At 34.0% G+C, this 15301-nt stretch overlaps 2 protein-coding genes and 1 pseudogene across 2 annotated transcripts; 1 reads left to right on the forward strand and 2 right to left on the reverse strand.

The window, feature by feature from the left end:
• The first annotated feature begins 7517 nt into the window (after window positions 1-7517).
• On the forward strand, window positions 7518-8907 carry LOC112595714. Its single transcript, XM_025341013.1, has 3 exons — window positions 7518-8064; window positions 8146-8597; window positions 8893-8907. The coding sequence occupies exons 1-3, from the start codon at window positions 7710-7712 to the stop codon at window positions 8905-8907; spliced, it is 822 nt and encodes a 273-aa protein (XP_025196798.1). The 5' UTR covers window positions 7518-7709.
• Window positions 8908-11156: 2249 nt separating this feature from the next.
• On the reverse strand, window positions 11157-13605 carry LOC112595716 (annotated as a pseudogene).
• Window positions 11169-13089, reverse strand: LOC112595715 (zinc finger MYM-type protein 1-like). Its single transcript, XM_025341014.1, has 3 exons — window positions 12105-13089; window positions 11512-12044; window positions 11169-11270 (listed from the first exon to the last, which is right to left on the reverse strand). The coding sequence occupies exons 1-3, from the start codon at window positions 13087-13089 to the stop codon at window positions 11169-11171; spliced, it is 1620 nt and encodes a 539-aa protein (XP_025196799.1).
• Window positions 13606-15301: the final 1696 nt, after the last annotated feature.

Genomic DNA, 15301 nt, shown 5'->3' on the forward strand with positions numbered 1-15301 from the left:
AATCGCGCTATTGATTTTAAATATTATAGAATGAACAAGAAATATGTATTATTGACTTCGGTGTCTCAGATGAATAGGTCTTTGCGTAATTTTGCCATGATAATCGGAGTGCGTATAGATAAATTGGGATTTAAAAAATTTCGAATATTTATGGTTTCGGTTTTGGTGGAAAACCGAGCGTCAGACGTGGCTCAATATGCCAATATGCATAATAAACTGTTCACCACTAAAAACAATTACTATATCATAAATTCACGGCAATTGAATAAAATGCAAGAGAACACGAATCCCGGTGAGCTGCGCGTAAAGACACCCACTATCAATACCACCAATACTATTATTTCTACCATCGATCATGATGTTGTTAACGATATCCCGTCTACCTCTGTTACTGCTGCTGCTGCTGATACTAAAATGAATAGAAATTATCGTAATATCGTTTACAACGCTGTTGGTAGTAATATTAGTAGTATAATACCATCATCATCATTACCACAACCGCAATCATCGTTGAATTCGGTTATTTCGTCAAACGATCGTAATGTCGATCATGATATAATAGAAATGTTAAACGATACTCAGAATACACAAGAGCGTCTTTTAAAGCATTCAGCCGATCGAAGTAAAAATATTCTACAGAAAATTGACAAAATTCCAAAAAATATTTCTAGTTTTGACATGATTGTCGACGACGACGACGATGTTGGTGCTAGTAATTATAAATCATTGGAAGAAGAATTAACCGATGTTGGCGCTCGTATGGACCTAAATAATCGGTCGGTGTCGTCGAGTTTTCTAACACCATCAAACACGCCGTACACGCGCAACAGTAAAATGGATGTAGAATGAATAAAAAAAAACTACAATTTTTTTTCATTTATTAGTTTCTGGTATATATTTAAAAAAGATATACATTAATAAAATCAAATTTACAATAAATGCTATTATAAATAATTCTACGTCTATTATATTTGTAAAAATTAAATAGTGTACAATAGATCGATGAATGTATTTAAATAGAAAATGCACAGCGATGATTATACAATTATTATGTCGTGGATGTAGCTCTCCGCATATTATAAAAATTAAACGATCTATGCCCAGAGAGAACATTACGCTTATTATATTTAAAATTATCAATATTAAAAATGTATTATAAAAATTAAAAAAATGAGCATAGGTATTAAACTTATAATCATAAAAACGAACGATCCTGAAAAAGACAATACAAACAATATTTTTCTTTGCATTTTGTTAACAACGCACATACATATAATTGTACCAAAAATTGTTGAATATAAATTCGAATACGTTTCATTTTTTACAACAAACTTCAACAATAAATCCATACAATCCGATCCGGATAAATCATACAATACCTGTAGTAAAATTAATTTTTTTAAATAATTACGATGATAAATATTAAACAAGTTTCTAATTTTTTGAGCATTTGTTATAATTTCGATTATTGGTAATGCGATTTGACTTTGTGTCGTTGTCGTCGTCGTAGTTATTGCCGTTGCCTTCACCGTAGCGGTGGTCGATATATTTGAAACACAAACGGCATTCGATTCGAGATGATTTTCATCATTGATTGCATTGTTAATATCACAAACATCATCTCGATTGTAAATGAATACTATAGATATTATTAGGATGGACAACGAGACGATTGATATGATGCATATTAAAAAGTCAAACGTCCGGACGATAGAGTCTTTGAAATAACATTACCCATGTATTGCGATAGACTACAAGAGACAATCATCGATCCGCGAGTCGGCGCTTTGAAATTTACGGAAATATAATCGGGCACGATCACTTGTAGCACCCCGTGAGTAATACTGAGCATGCATTGTGATATGAAAAAATTCGTAAGTATAAAATTACGATGTACCGTGTGCAGAGAGTCGATAGAATGATTATCGTTGTGCATATAATCGGTCGAATAATAAAAACTCTTGCCGATAGCTGTGTTTCTACAGAATAAATGAAATACAAAGAATACAAAAGAACGAACCAAGATACTATGAACAATAGTAAAAATGTAATTATTATGTATTTAATTTTAAAAAACTTACGACAATAAAGACCACTACACAAAGCACCCATCGGAATAAACGCAGAATTCAAAAGATATAATAAATGATGAGTGTATAAGACATCGGTAATGTGATAATTTAAAATTTTTTTATAAAAGTTGACGGAAAGTCCTATAGCTAAATAACAAACATTACAAATAAATATAATAAGACATTTGTACCATTCAAGCATATTATTACAACGACGATGAATGCGTCTTTAATTGTAATAAAAATTGATCGTACGATGCGTAATTGTTCAGTAGAGTCAAAAAACCAGCGAAAGGTTTAACGTCAGCGTAATTTATATTGTTCAGTGTTATCACTCCCGACGAAATTTTCACGTCTTGTTGTCCGATAATCAAAATGAAAGATTCTCTACCAATGTTACGCACTTCGATAGATGAATTTATATAACGATTCATCTGTTTTTTACTGTCTCTTCTGTGTTGGGTATCTTCAAAAATTATCGAAGAGTCGAATAGTTTTTTACGAAATATACGAACGCTCTCGTAATGTCCTTTTGCTTCGGATAATACGACGCTATCGATCAACGAGTTTCTCGAGCTGTTAATTAGATCCGAAAGCGTAACCATGTATACATTTCTATCGTTCAACTCGTCGATGAGTTTACAAAATTCTCTATACTCGTCGCGCAAGAAGCCATGGCCGGCGTCAAGCATATACTTCAAACCATAATCTCGAGTTTTTCTATAAAACGATGATCGTCGGTATAAATAATCAGAGTTTCTGTAAATGAGAAGACTAGTGTTTTCGCTAAACGAAAAACGATTATCGCATAATAATGTCTTTTCCTTGTCGAAGGCGCTCGAAATTTCGAATCTTGCCAATTTTTCCGCAAAAGTACCGTGATCTTTTTTCAATAAAAATATAATATTTTTATCACCATCTTGATCCTGATTCAGTCCTTTGGCTATGTGGTGGTTTATTGTAATCGTCTGTATGGTGGCGTCCGTATGTTTTAAAATCTTGACAACATACAAACACGTATTGTTTATAGCAGGATGACGAATGACGAGGCAAAAATTCAAATCAAACTCTTCGGATAAATTATCGTATAGCTCTACTGGTAATATTATAAACTGTCTTCTCAGTTTTGATGATATAGTGGCGGTCTGGAATACACTTTTAGTCTCAAAACCAGTCACTTTTATCCGCACACCAGAATGATTGCCACTCTTGTATTTTCCGATATTTCCAACTTTAAAATTTGAATCTTCAAATTTCAAATATCTATCGTTTATGAGTTCGGGATACATCAAAACTGCTTTGATCAACGACACAAATTCACTCTTTGTGTGCTCTTTCCATAATATCGGATTATAGACGATGTAATTCGATGGGTTTCTTTTGATAGTCTCATCTACAAATTCAGAAGTTTGTATTATTAAAAAGGAATCCTTGTAATCGGTTATAAAAACAGCGTCTTCACAACATCTATCCAATTGAACATAACATAGAGCTGAATCATATATTTTTTCTTGTTCGAACAGTATTTTATCAATTTTTCTGAGGCCAACTGCATGCGCATTCGTACCCAAGCGAAATTCAGAGTTGATTCTTTTGTGTCGATGAACGTGAACATGACAGACGTAAAAGAGCAATCCATTTTCCATTAAATGTTCATAAAGAACATCACTATGATCGAGTGACGTCCTAGCGTGTTTGTTACATTCGGACGTTACACCGTACTCGCACTCAATCGGATATGTGATGATGCAAGAATTTTTTGTTTTACAGCCAATACAGTGTTTACACGGTGGGTGGTGAGTGTGGGTGTGTTTTTTGTTACATCTAAACAAACAAGTTTCCTGTGACGACGCTTTTAAAAATAATTCCGAATGAAATAGATTCACATAAAAAGGCATATAGAGAGAAGTTAATTGATCGCACTTGGAGCAATTGGTATCGAAAGTCAGTGGACATCTTAATTTTTTATGAGAATGATTACTGCAATTGCAATTTCTATAATACACATTACTGGTTATCCGGTAGTGGTCTCTTAGTTGAAAATCGTAGATTTTCAAACGTAAATCCGATATAGCGAATTTTGTAGTAAGAAACAGAGGATCCATTGTCGACGACGACGACTACGCACTAAACAGCGACGTATGTGGATAATGATCGCGATCGACGACTTTTTAAAAGAAGAATATCATCTGTACTAGAATCCAAATCAAACTGAACCGGTTATCGATTAATTTCTTGTAGTAATATAGTATTGGTATAAAAATTTACACAATCAGTATTATTACAATAGCGTCATCATGAAGATCTCCACTAAAAAAACTGACACCACAAGAAAGACGAAGTCACAATTGTGTGAAAATAATAGTCTATTCGACTTTTATTTGCACATTGGTATTATTCGAGTTCTACGTACTACACAATTATCCGTTTTTCGTGCAAAACATCATACACAAAAATAACGCCACATATCTACCTTTTTACGATACAAACACGTGGTACGCTCGCGAAAACGAAGACGAGTGTCAGTAACAATGGTATTCCAAATCGAATAACGCTTTTTCCGCGAACATCGACGATGAAGCTCCGGTTTTAGACGAATATACAATACCTTTGACAGAGCGCGAAAATGGGTTCGATTATTTCGAAGTGCCGATTACTAAAAGATACAATCCTTTTATAGAATTAAAAAGTTTATGGATTTGCGAGAATGTGAAATTCTTACAAACCGAATTCGACAGCGCTCGAAACGATGCTACTAAAACTTTTCATTTTGCGTTTCGACGGCTAACGATACGGCTACGACTACGGCGATTGGTATCGATTTGGATTCCGATAAACCCATCATACGAATGATCTTTGAAAACAAATTATATTATAATGTGTACGTATCGGATAATAATACGGTTTTGCGTATAATCGTTAGCCGATTGAGACACTCAGTGGATTCGGATTATTTACAAATGGCCGTGGGTTCTGATTTACAAGTGCAAAAGTGTTTTAAAAATTTAAGAAATAGTATTGACGATCAATCGTGTTGGTTACAGCACGTAGCTAATAGAGATTTATTAAAATTCAACAACACGGTAAATTGGGATCTGTTCATAATGAGCGGTAGTCTGACCGAGTACGGAAAAAACAGACAATTCAGAGACTCGCAAGACGTGTATCACAATCAGGCGAACACAACTGTATTGGGATTGGGCTACAACGATTATCTGTCCGAGGTGTAGTCCGATGTAAAATTAACGAACATATCGAAAATATTAAACGCGATTAGTTATATGAGTAAGAACGCGCATAGCGTCGGTGGTTCTTTACCGGGTTTTTGGAGCGGATTTAATTTGGGAAAATATTGGCACATCATCCAAGCTAATTACGATTTAGACGTTTCCATCAAAATGTTAAACATACGCCCGTCTATGAATTATTTACGTACAAAATTAAAAGAAATAACGAACGATCGTAAAATAATATTGTGCATAAATAATCCAGATTTTAACGTTACCGCCATAAACGAGCTGAACGCTATGCGCAAATTGAATAAAACGATTATGGTGAGCGGTTCTCACATGAATCCGGACACGCGTAATTATGGTGAACCGCACGTGGGCGTCGTGAAAGACATAACGGTCTTGTACACCGGATCGATGGCAAACGGGAAATACATGGGCACAGAGTTAAGAAACGAAACTATGAAGGCGTACGTTTTTCCCGAAAAGAAATTTATATATCAATCCTAATTTTTTTTTAAACTATATATACTCGTAGATAGTATAAAATGAATAATAATATACCGGACGTCAAGCGTATTTTAAAAAATGGAAATAAAAAAAGCGTCGATGTTGTTGGTGATAAAAATACAAAATCGAATTGTTTGGACACGAACGAGGACGTATCGGAGAAAATGTACGCGTATTTAACCGAAGTCTTCAGTTCGGTTATACTCTATAATTTACAAATGAAAAACGATCGGCGTGTTTTCAACATCGTACCAACTATAATCTCTTCGATTTTAAAATACAACAATATTCATTTTGATAAAATAGTATTGCACAAAGTGTCGTGTGACAATATATTGACCGAACCGCTTTGGTATAGTATCAAGAATTACGAAAAATTGGACATTCTCAGTGTCTATTATAATGAAAAATTTTACACGGAATATATACTGATCGATAACATTAGTCGCGTATTTTGGAACAATTGTCAGTTTGATTTTGAAAAACATTATCAAGAGTTTGAGGAAAAGATCGTACGGGATATTCTCAACGATTCGATTCTAGTAAAAATCATAATAACGTGCGATCATTTGGCTTTGCATATAATTTACGACATACACGACGCTTACGACGATAATCGGGGCAATAAGCTCGCCACGGAAGACATACACGAACGTTGGGTCAGAGATTTCCGATCGTCAAGCAAAGTAAAAAGCAAAGCCGAACATATAGGAGTAACTCTACACTCCATGTTGAAAATAACAATGATAAACAACACCAATAGCAGCAGCAGCAGCAGTAGTAGCGAAATCGACGTATATTAATACGCATACACTCGTTACTCTATAAATCATAATCATCATTATGTCGCTAATGGTAGATGAAATATACAATATTCGAAGTTTACATTAAAGTGATACCAAAAACATTAGGAATACTCGATCATTATTATTTCGTCGTCGACGATGTGTCGTATCATTTGGGTAATAAAAGAAAAATAATTCATAATTCTATACCACCACCACCATCGCATACTCTAATAAGACGTTATTACAAATGCGAATCGTGTACTCGTGATTTTTCCAACAATTAAATCAACACGAAGACAAGAGATTGTTTGATTTCTATCCGTTCATAAATTGTGAATCTCTAAGTGTTGGTTTTAGCATACAATCGTTTAGTTTGGCCGTTTCCGGCGTATTGGCAGCCGTATCGATGTTTATCGTCAGTAATTATATAATACGCTTGTGTTTAATTCTCATAGGTCTTTTGATATGTCTATGGATAGGGAAATACGCACGTACTGGTATGAAAAAAATACATTGCCAACATCTGAATTTATAATTCTAAACGTACACGCATACACATGTATAACATTAAGTATAAAAAGCTCGGATAATTGATATAAAACCTGAGTAATATCTATTCTTCTAGTCTTATCGTTTTATATAATGGTTGTTTTATATTTACCATCACGAAAATAGAAAAGATCGACCAATAGTAATAGCTAATATTAAACTTAAATGGAAAAGGATCGTTCGACAAGAATTATAATTGAATTAAATATTTTTTCGCATATTTATATGTCGATCGATTCGAGCTTAGTTGGATATTACGTCGATCTTAGAGTTACATTAATAATTTATTATGATTGCGACAGTCGGCGTCGTAACCGTTAACGACAACAACGACGACGGCAGCGACAGTAGTGGCGGCAAGAAGAAATCTTGTGTGTGTGTGCGCCGCAGAGCTTATAATACTTGACTAATGACTAGATACCAGACTCATCGTGTTTGTTTATCAGTATACATTCGGATTCTGTAGGCTTCGGGTGGTCGTAAAAAGCATTTCTTTTTTATCGTTCTTTGTTTTTGTGTTGCCGATACCGCGGCGCGTATACACTCAAGATTGGAGCGTGATGACAACTGCTATAACTACATTTACCGCAACTACGACTTCTACAAATTTTTCAAAAAACATGATTACGGGTATTTCGTCGATACCGACGGAAGTGTCACCGCTACAATCATCGGCGTCTTTGATGTCCCACAATTGTAATAATCGCAAAGATACCAACGAAAATTGCGAACGGTATAAAGTGACGATGAAAAACAAGACTGCTGAGAAAAGATGTTCGGTATTTGATCTCACTCCGAACAATGTTCGTTGTGTAAACAGCAAGTTTGAAGAAATTAAAAAAGAAGTTTGTGATGATGATAAATCAGAGTATTTTATAATTGTAAATTTTTCTCAATCGTTCGAGAAAGATTATCGTAAGTACGAAAAAAAAAAATTTCACAAGTCGACGAATATTTTCACAGAGTTGATTAATTTTTTTTTTCCACACGTTATAGTCACGGAACGCAAAAGCGATCATTATATTTTCAACAGATGGTCAAAAATTGATGATAAGTTATTAAAAAGCACATTATCGTATTTTAATTCGATGAAAACAACCAACGATTCCGGATTACCGTCGAATCATCATCACCAACGAGAAGCGAATCAACACAAAGATACATCATGCGGCGCAGTTAGAGAATCTTCATGCTGTGTAGAAAATAATGGTTGCAACAAATATCATCATAATCGTTGTCGCCGTATTCATATAATACTCACGGGATTGAATGTGTTCAACATATCCAAATGTTTCCTTCATTTAGATTCTAATGTGATATTTAATTTTAATATTGGTTTGCGTTTATATTCCAAATCTCTGTCTGGTAGATTGCCATTTTGCATGACAAAGTTTTTTATAGCCTACACTCCGTCCAACGCGATGGTGGTAGATATTAATAATTATACGGTATGGTCGCCTACACTCGAAGAACATATAATACATAATCAAAATATTGGATATTTTAAAAATTTACAACTATCAAAAACTCGTTTAATTTTCTCTAAATTAATATCAAATTCAGAGTGTCGCGATGCTATACACCACAATGGCTTTAATAATAATTTTCCCGACAAAGAGGCTATATTGAGTAAGCTTTTGATTTCTCGTAAACGAAAACGCAACAATAATATGAATCTAACGACAACTTTTACTTCTTTCAGTATCAATATTTATAATTTCATATATATAATGTTTGATTTAGACGTTTTGTGTTTGATATTATCGAGTATCGCGAAAGAATTACACATAAGCATTACAAACTCCAAAGTGATAATGCCCGGATTTATTTTAGAGAGATTATCGTTTTAAAAAAAAAAAAGCTTCCTTCTATCGTGTGGATGCGTTTATTGCCACAAAATCCCACGAGCATCAAAAACTCGATGCGAATGCACTCGAGTTGGCGACCAGACTAGACGCGATCGCTCGACTCTTAAAAAAAAATACCCACTTTGTCGTTAAATTTGTAAACGAGAATTTATAGTGCAACTCTTAAACGAGAATTTATAGTGTGAGTGCTCTTATGTGGTGTATCTCACCGTCGTAGCAACGCCTCGAAAGGAGTAAAATCTCTTGCGCCTCTTGCCTTAGTTTTATTATAGGATGTGTGTGGTGGTGGTGTTTATAGGATATATACTAAAGACTGTATTTTAAAACCTCTTTATTGGTTCAATAATACTTTTTGTGTGAGTATAAGAGTATAAGAATACTTAGAGTAGCGCGAATACTTATTAATAATACAAAAGCAGCATATATGGTTGGTAATTAATGAAATGTATTCAATAAAGAATAAAATTTTTTCTTGTAATTCTTGTTCATTTTTTTCTTGTTCTTTTTGTTTTTTCTGTTTGATTTTTTATAATAGATGTAGTCGTCGTCGTCGTAGTCACTCCCATCTTCTGGCTGGTATGATTCGTTGATACTCTCGTCGTCAACAATATCGTAAGCGTCACTGAGAAAATGTATCTTACTAATCGACGATCGATCTCTAAGTTGATATCTGGCTTTTGGTGGCAGCTCCGCCGATGCTGTCGGACGGGTTGTGGTGGCAGTGGTTGTAGCAGTGTTTTTAGATGATCCATCATTATTATCGTAGTGGGCAAACCAGTCTTTGGAATCGACGCAATCAGCGGATGATTTTTTATAATGAATCCCGATACAATTTCTCGCGTGTTCAAAATTTTTCTTAAATACAAACATCTCGCTCACATATATTTTATAATAAATATTACTTTCTTTTAGATACGGGAATAAAAAATCTATAAAATCCACGATGTGTTTGGACATTTTAATTAAAACACCGACGTCTATAGAAAACTTTAGAAAATCGCTTTTAAAACTCATCAGATCGGCCATATCTTTTGTAGTCAGCGTAGGTTTGAGATTTATACAATCATCGTACCTGATGGCGTTCTTAAAGGCCGCTAAATCCAATGCTAATTTAAAAATCATACCCAATTTAATGAATACGGGATCGATAGTGAAGCCGTTCAAATAAGCATCGTACTTGTTATGTACATCTACCCATTCCGCGCGCAAATCGTTCATGAGTGAGTCTATATCCATACCACCTGACAATACGGAGTTTTCGGTCTGTTCCAACAAACAACGCATGGACGATAATATAATTGGGATTTCGCGGTTAAATGATACCTCACGACAATAACTATCCAGCTTTCGCGATTCGAATATTCTAGCGTCTCGCTTTAGCGACGAAGTGCCGGTAGATGAGTTGTCGATTAAAAATTTTAACATATCCAAGGACTGCATGTAGTTGCGGATATTATCGACATCGGCTTTGGGTTTCTCGTAGATCCAGCTAATTACCAATGATCTGGCGTTTTCCATGTCCTAAAGAAAAAATATAAGTGCTTATTAGCGCGCGTGCAATATGAATAGTCGTTTGCGATCGGGTCGTCCGCGTTTGACAGCGGCAGAGTGCCGCGTTTGTTCTCTACGATTCAAGCTCTTGGCGATGACTCGCTCGACCGATAAAGACAATGACGATGACGACGACGGCTCTTGACATCGTTATTTTGACCAAGTTAACGACTGAGAACGCGCGCTCGCTCGCTCGGTCGATCGAGGTGACGACTTCGCGATCTCGACTAATTCAAACGCACTACATTAAAAAAGATGGATAAAGAAAAAAAATTGATAGTAAATTAGTAGAGTTGATTTATTACAATGAATACTACATCATTAGAATACAAGTTAGTACAATGAATACAAATTAGACAAGTTAGTTATCGATATACAGTGGCGTACATTCAATTGTATTATGGGGGGGATCAAATAATATTATATACATATGTTTATCAGATTGCTTCGCCCAATTCAATGTTTTATCAAAGACGAAATACCATAGTTGTTAAAACATTCAAATTTCACACTCATTTTTGTAATAATACTTTTATTAAAAAATTGAAAACAACTTAAATAGGCATATTGAATATTAATAATATTATACTACAACAAAAATTACAAACGTCGTTTCTTGTTTGATAATTCAATAAGAACTTCGTTTGCGCTTATATCATGATGACGGTTTATGGATAACATAGCTAAACCGTTAAGTCTTCCCTGTTTAAAAAAAAAAGTAAGTTTTATTAAATTTGAATTAAGTACTAATATAAATTGTATATTTCAACAGTTATTAATGTCTAATACTTCTATAATATAAAGATGTATATACCTCAGATGTAGAGTTTCTCAAGTAAGTTTTAATTCGCTTGAGGGCAGAAAATGACCTTTCATTTGAAGCAGATGACACCGGAAGAGTTGCTAATATTTACAAAAGCTTAAACACATTTGGAAACATTACTCTGTTACACACAGAAAGGGCATCGATCGCATTTTTTGATTTATCCAGTTCCGGTAAATTTTTGAGTTTCCTTTGCCAAAGTTTAAATTCATTTATAAATATCTCTTCACGATTTCCAACGTCCTCCAGATCTTCACTATACTGCCTTGTAAGATTGATAAAATCTTCATCATACCCATTTTCTTTGAATAAAGAATGGAAACTTGACAATGTAGTGTGGTGATTTGTAAATCGGTTCTCCAACTCATTGATGTATTTATCTAGGTACGGGATAAATATTGATATTCGATAATAGGTTTCCGCGTTATCCACTTCAATGTTGCATCTGTTAGTCTGTCGTTTAGCTGTCCTCGGAATCTTAATTTCAATATCAAATCGTGTAGTCATTAATTTAACTTGTTCAAACATTTCTCTAAAATAAGTATCAGCATTTGCTCGGATCTCTTCTAGTTCTTGTTTTGTGTTTTTTGCTAAGGACATGGCTTCTTTAAGGTCAATACTTGTTGTTTGAAGATACTTTGATAAGGCCAAACCTAAAGCAAATCCTTTGTTTAAAATTATCAAACTCAAAATAAATTCTACATTTAATATACAGCTTCTTAGACGTCTTGCCTTGTCTGATGTATCATTATCATTCCACATTGATATATCTTCTAACGCTTCTTCGACAAATTCGTAGAGTTCTAAGAAGTCGTGAACCGCATGATATCGCTCAATCCATCGAGTCTCACAGCTTCTTTTTAGTGTTTTTTTTGTTGATGATAATGAAGAGCTCTCGATTTTTGATGTTAATATGAACTTTCTTTTTGAAAAGATAAAAAAATCACGAATTTGCCCAATTGTTCCCAAACAATCGCGTATTTCTGGTACACTGCAAGATTTGGAAACTGCCAAATTTAATGAGTGAGCAGAGCAATGCACATAAATGGCATTTGGATATATTTCTCGTATGTGAGCTTGGACACCGTTATATTTTCCTGACATTGCTGCTGCCCCATCATAACCTTGTCCACGTAAATATTTTGTATCAACTCCAAATTGTTTAAGACTCTCTAAGATTAAATTGGCTATTCCCTTTCCTGTCATATCAGATGTGGGAACAAATTGTAAAAATTCTTCTGTAAGAGTCAATGTGTTCAGTTCGATATATCTAACGCATAATGATACTTGCTCGATACCTGAAATGTCAGCAGTTTCGTCTGCCAGAATTGAAAAGCATTTCGCTGCATTGACTTTAGAAACCACTTTATTTAATAACACCTTATTACAAGCATCAATCATGTCATTTTGGCTTCGGTGACTAATATACTTCATTTTTCCAGGACCTTCTAAATAATTTTGCATTTCAATATCACCCTTGGCACGGTAACGTAAAATTTCTCTGAAGTTACCCTCATTGTTTGAAGAGTCTGTATCAATCTTTCCAGAATCACGGTGTCCTCTTAGAGCTAGATTTTGACGACCACATAGGATAATGGCTTCAATTATCGGAATTATATTTTTTCGATTTTTCAACACTTGTTTAGATTTTTCAGTATCAATTATTTTATCAATTGACTTAGTTGGATTTTTTAACATGTTCAAAAAATGGTCTGCATCTAATAAACATTTTTTGTGGTATTCTAAATTTGAATGATTTTTAAAATCTTCTAAGGCATGCCTCCAATCATCATACTTTTTTAACACCAATGCTCCCAATTTTTGATTATTAACGCCTGCTTCGTTCTTAGCAAATGCGACACAATATTTGTAATATGCTCCGTTCTCACTTTTTGAATACGCCACCAAGGGAAATTTAAAAACCATTTAAATTGAAATTTTAATTTTACAATTTTTTGTTTCTTACCAACAACTGATGTTTTAACAGGAAAATTATAATTTAAATCAGGTTTCCATATTTTGTTTAAAATATCTGCCTTTTCATTTTGTGACAACAATTTGTTTGTATAACACGCAATATCAAAAATATCAGTGATTTTAGTATCATTTAAAGTTGGCTCTGTGATTATCGGGTCTGATGAGGATAATGGTATAGAAGATGTAATTGTTGATGGCAAATCTGGTGAATGCGAATCTGAAGAAGAGAGCTGATGTGGCGATGTTGTACCCGGGATAGGTTTTGAAAAAAATAAATGAATTTTGGGTTGTTTTTTTTTCAGCCATAACCACTATATTTACCGAGTCTTAAAAATAAAAAAAATAAATCATAATGTAATAAAGAACGATAGTTATTACAAGAACAAAATTTACGCATAAGTATTTTGAACACTGTTAAACATTTACGTATTTGTATATTCACTTAGTCGCATTATGTAGTCTAATAATTTACCAATAAAAAATGTACTAGTGTATACCAAATGCATTAAGAATATTAAAGACAACTTATAAACAAATTAAATCATAAAATCGACTTACCTTTACTTTTTAGATAACTATTGCAGATTGCATTGATTTAATATTTTGATATAGTATTTGAAAATAAATAAAAAAGTCACGAGTTCACGACAGTACAACCATAGATTTGTACACTGAACGATTAGATTACGACACTGAACTCGGACATTTGGACAATCCGACAATCGTGTATATTATTATGAATAATAAACCAGAGATAAGGGAAATTACAGGCCATTACAAAAATAGACACACACACACACATATGCAACGGGTCACAGACAGCTACAATTTAATAATAATGATAAACAATATTTAATATCTACACAACAATAATTTGTATGGGAATAGCAAGCATTTATTTATATCTTTATTCTTTAGTCCTTACCTCCTCAGACGAAAAATTAATATTTTTGTGATTCCATCATAATTTACAAAAATTTAATTTTATACACATGATGATATTTTCATGACGTGTATATATTATTTTTTATTCTAACCCTTTAAAAATTGGATTTTTTTTGTCCTTGGGGAGGGATTTATCCCGAAATCCCCCCCCCCATTTGTACGCCACTGTCGATATAGTTAAAAAAACTCTTCGTCGTCTTCAGTTTTATAGTGCGGTTGAAGAACGAGAGAATCTTTGAATTCATCGGGAATTTTATAGATCACTACATCTTGATCGTACGTTGGATCAAATTTTAATAAGTCACAAGCATATTTGTCTCTAGAAACTTTAAAGTTATTTATAAACGAACGGAACGATTGATCCTAGACTTTACTCTTTGTAATGTTGTTATAAACTTCCAAGTCCACGCTAAAGATGACTATGTCATCGCAAAAACAAAACACGTCAAGTTTTTTATTAACTGTGATATGAACGTCTGCCGAGCCGATAAAAATTTGATTGCGCCTAGCATTGTCCAAAGCTATCTTAGTCTCCTTAGCATACCAGATTGCTTTGCAATCGGTAGAAGTGTTTATAAACTCGTAATACTTATCATTCAGACGCTCCCAGTCTTTTAATATGTGATTAAACACTAAATAAGGCTACTTAATGCACATAGTGTTATTGTACAAGTACTCTTGTAACGATAGCAAAAATATAGGTATATCATTAGAGTTTGAACCTACGGGAACTGGAGTCTTCTCTCCCTTCTGGTTGAAGAGTGCCGAGTAAAATAATGGCGTGGAGCATTCGGACGAATGATAGCCACAGGTTTTCTTCAGCATGTCCATGAAGAATACGAATTTTCTTAGAACCAGAAGGTTGTAGTCCGGATCGGAGTAGACAAAATTGATGAACATTCTAAAAGAGAGAGAGTGATGGAGACATTAGAAACAGACAACTCGAAAAGTCTCTACATTTGCGATCCCGAACTGTTTGTATGATCTT

This window comes from Melanaphis sacchari, unplaced genomic scaffold (assembly GCF_002803265.2).
Source record: "Melanaphis sacchari strain LSU unplaced genomic scaffold, SCAv2.0 Contig299_pilon_pilon, whole genome shotgun sequence".
In the NCBI taxonomy this organism is placed as follows: Eukaryota; Metazoa; Arthropoda; class Insecta; order Hemiptera; family Aphididae; genus Melanaphis; species Melanaphis sacchari.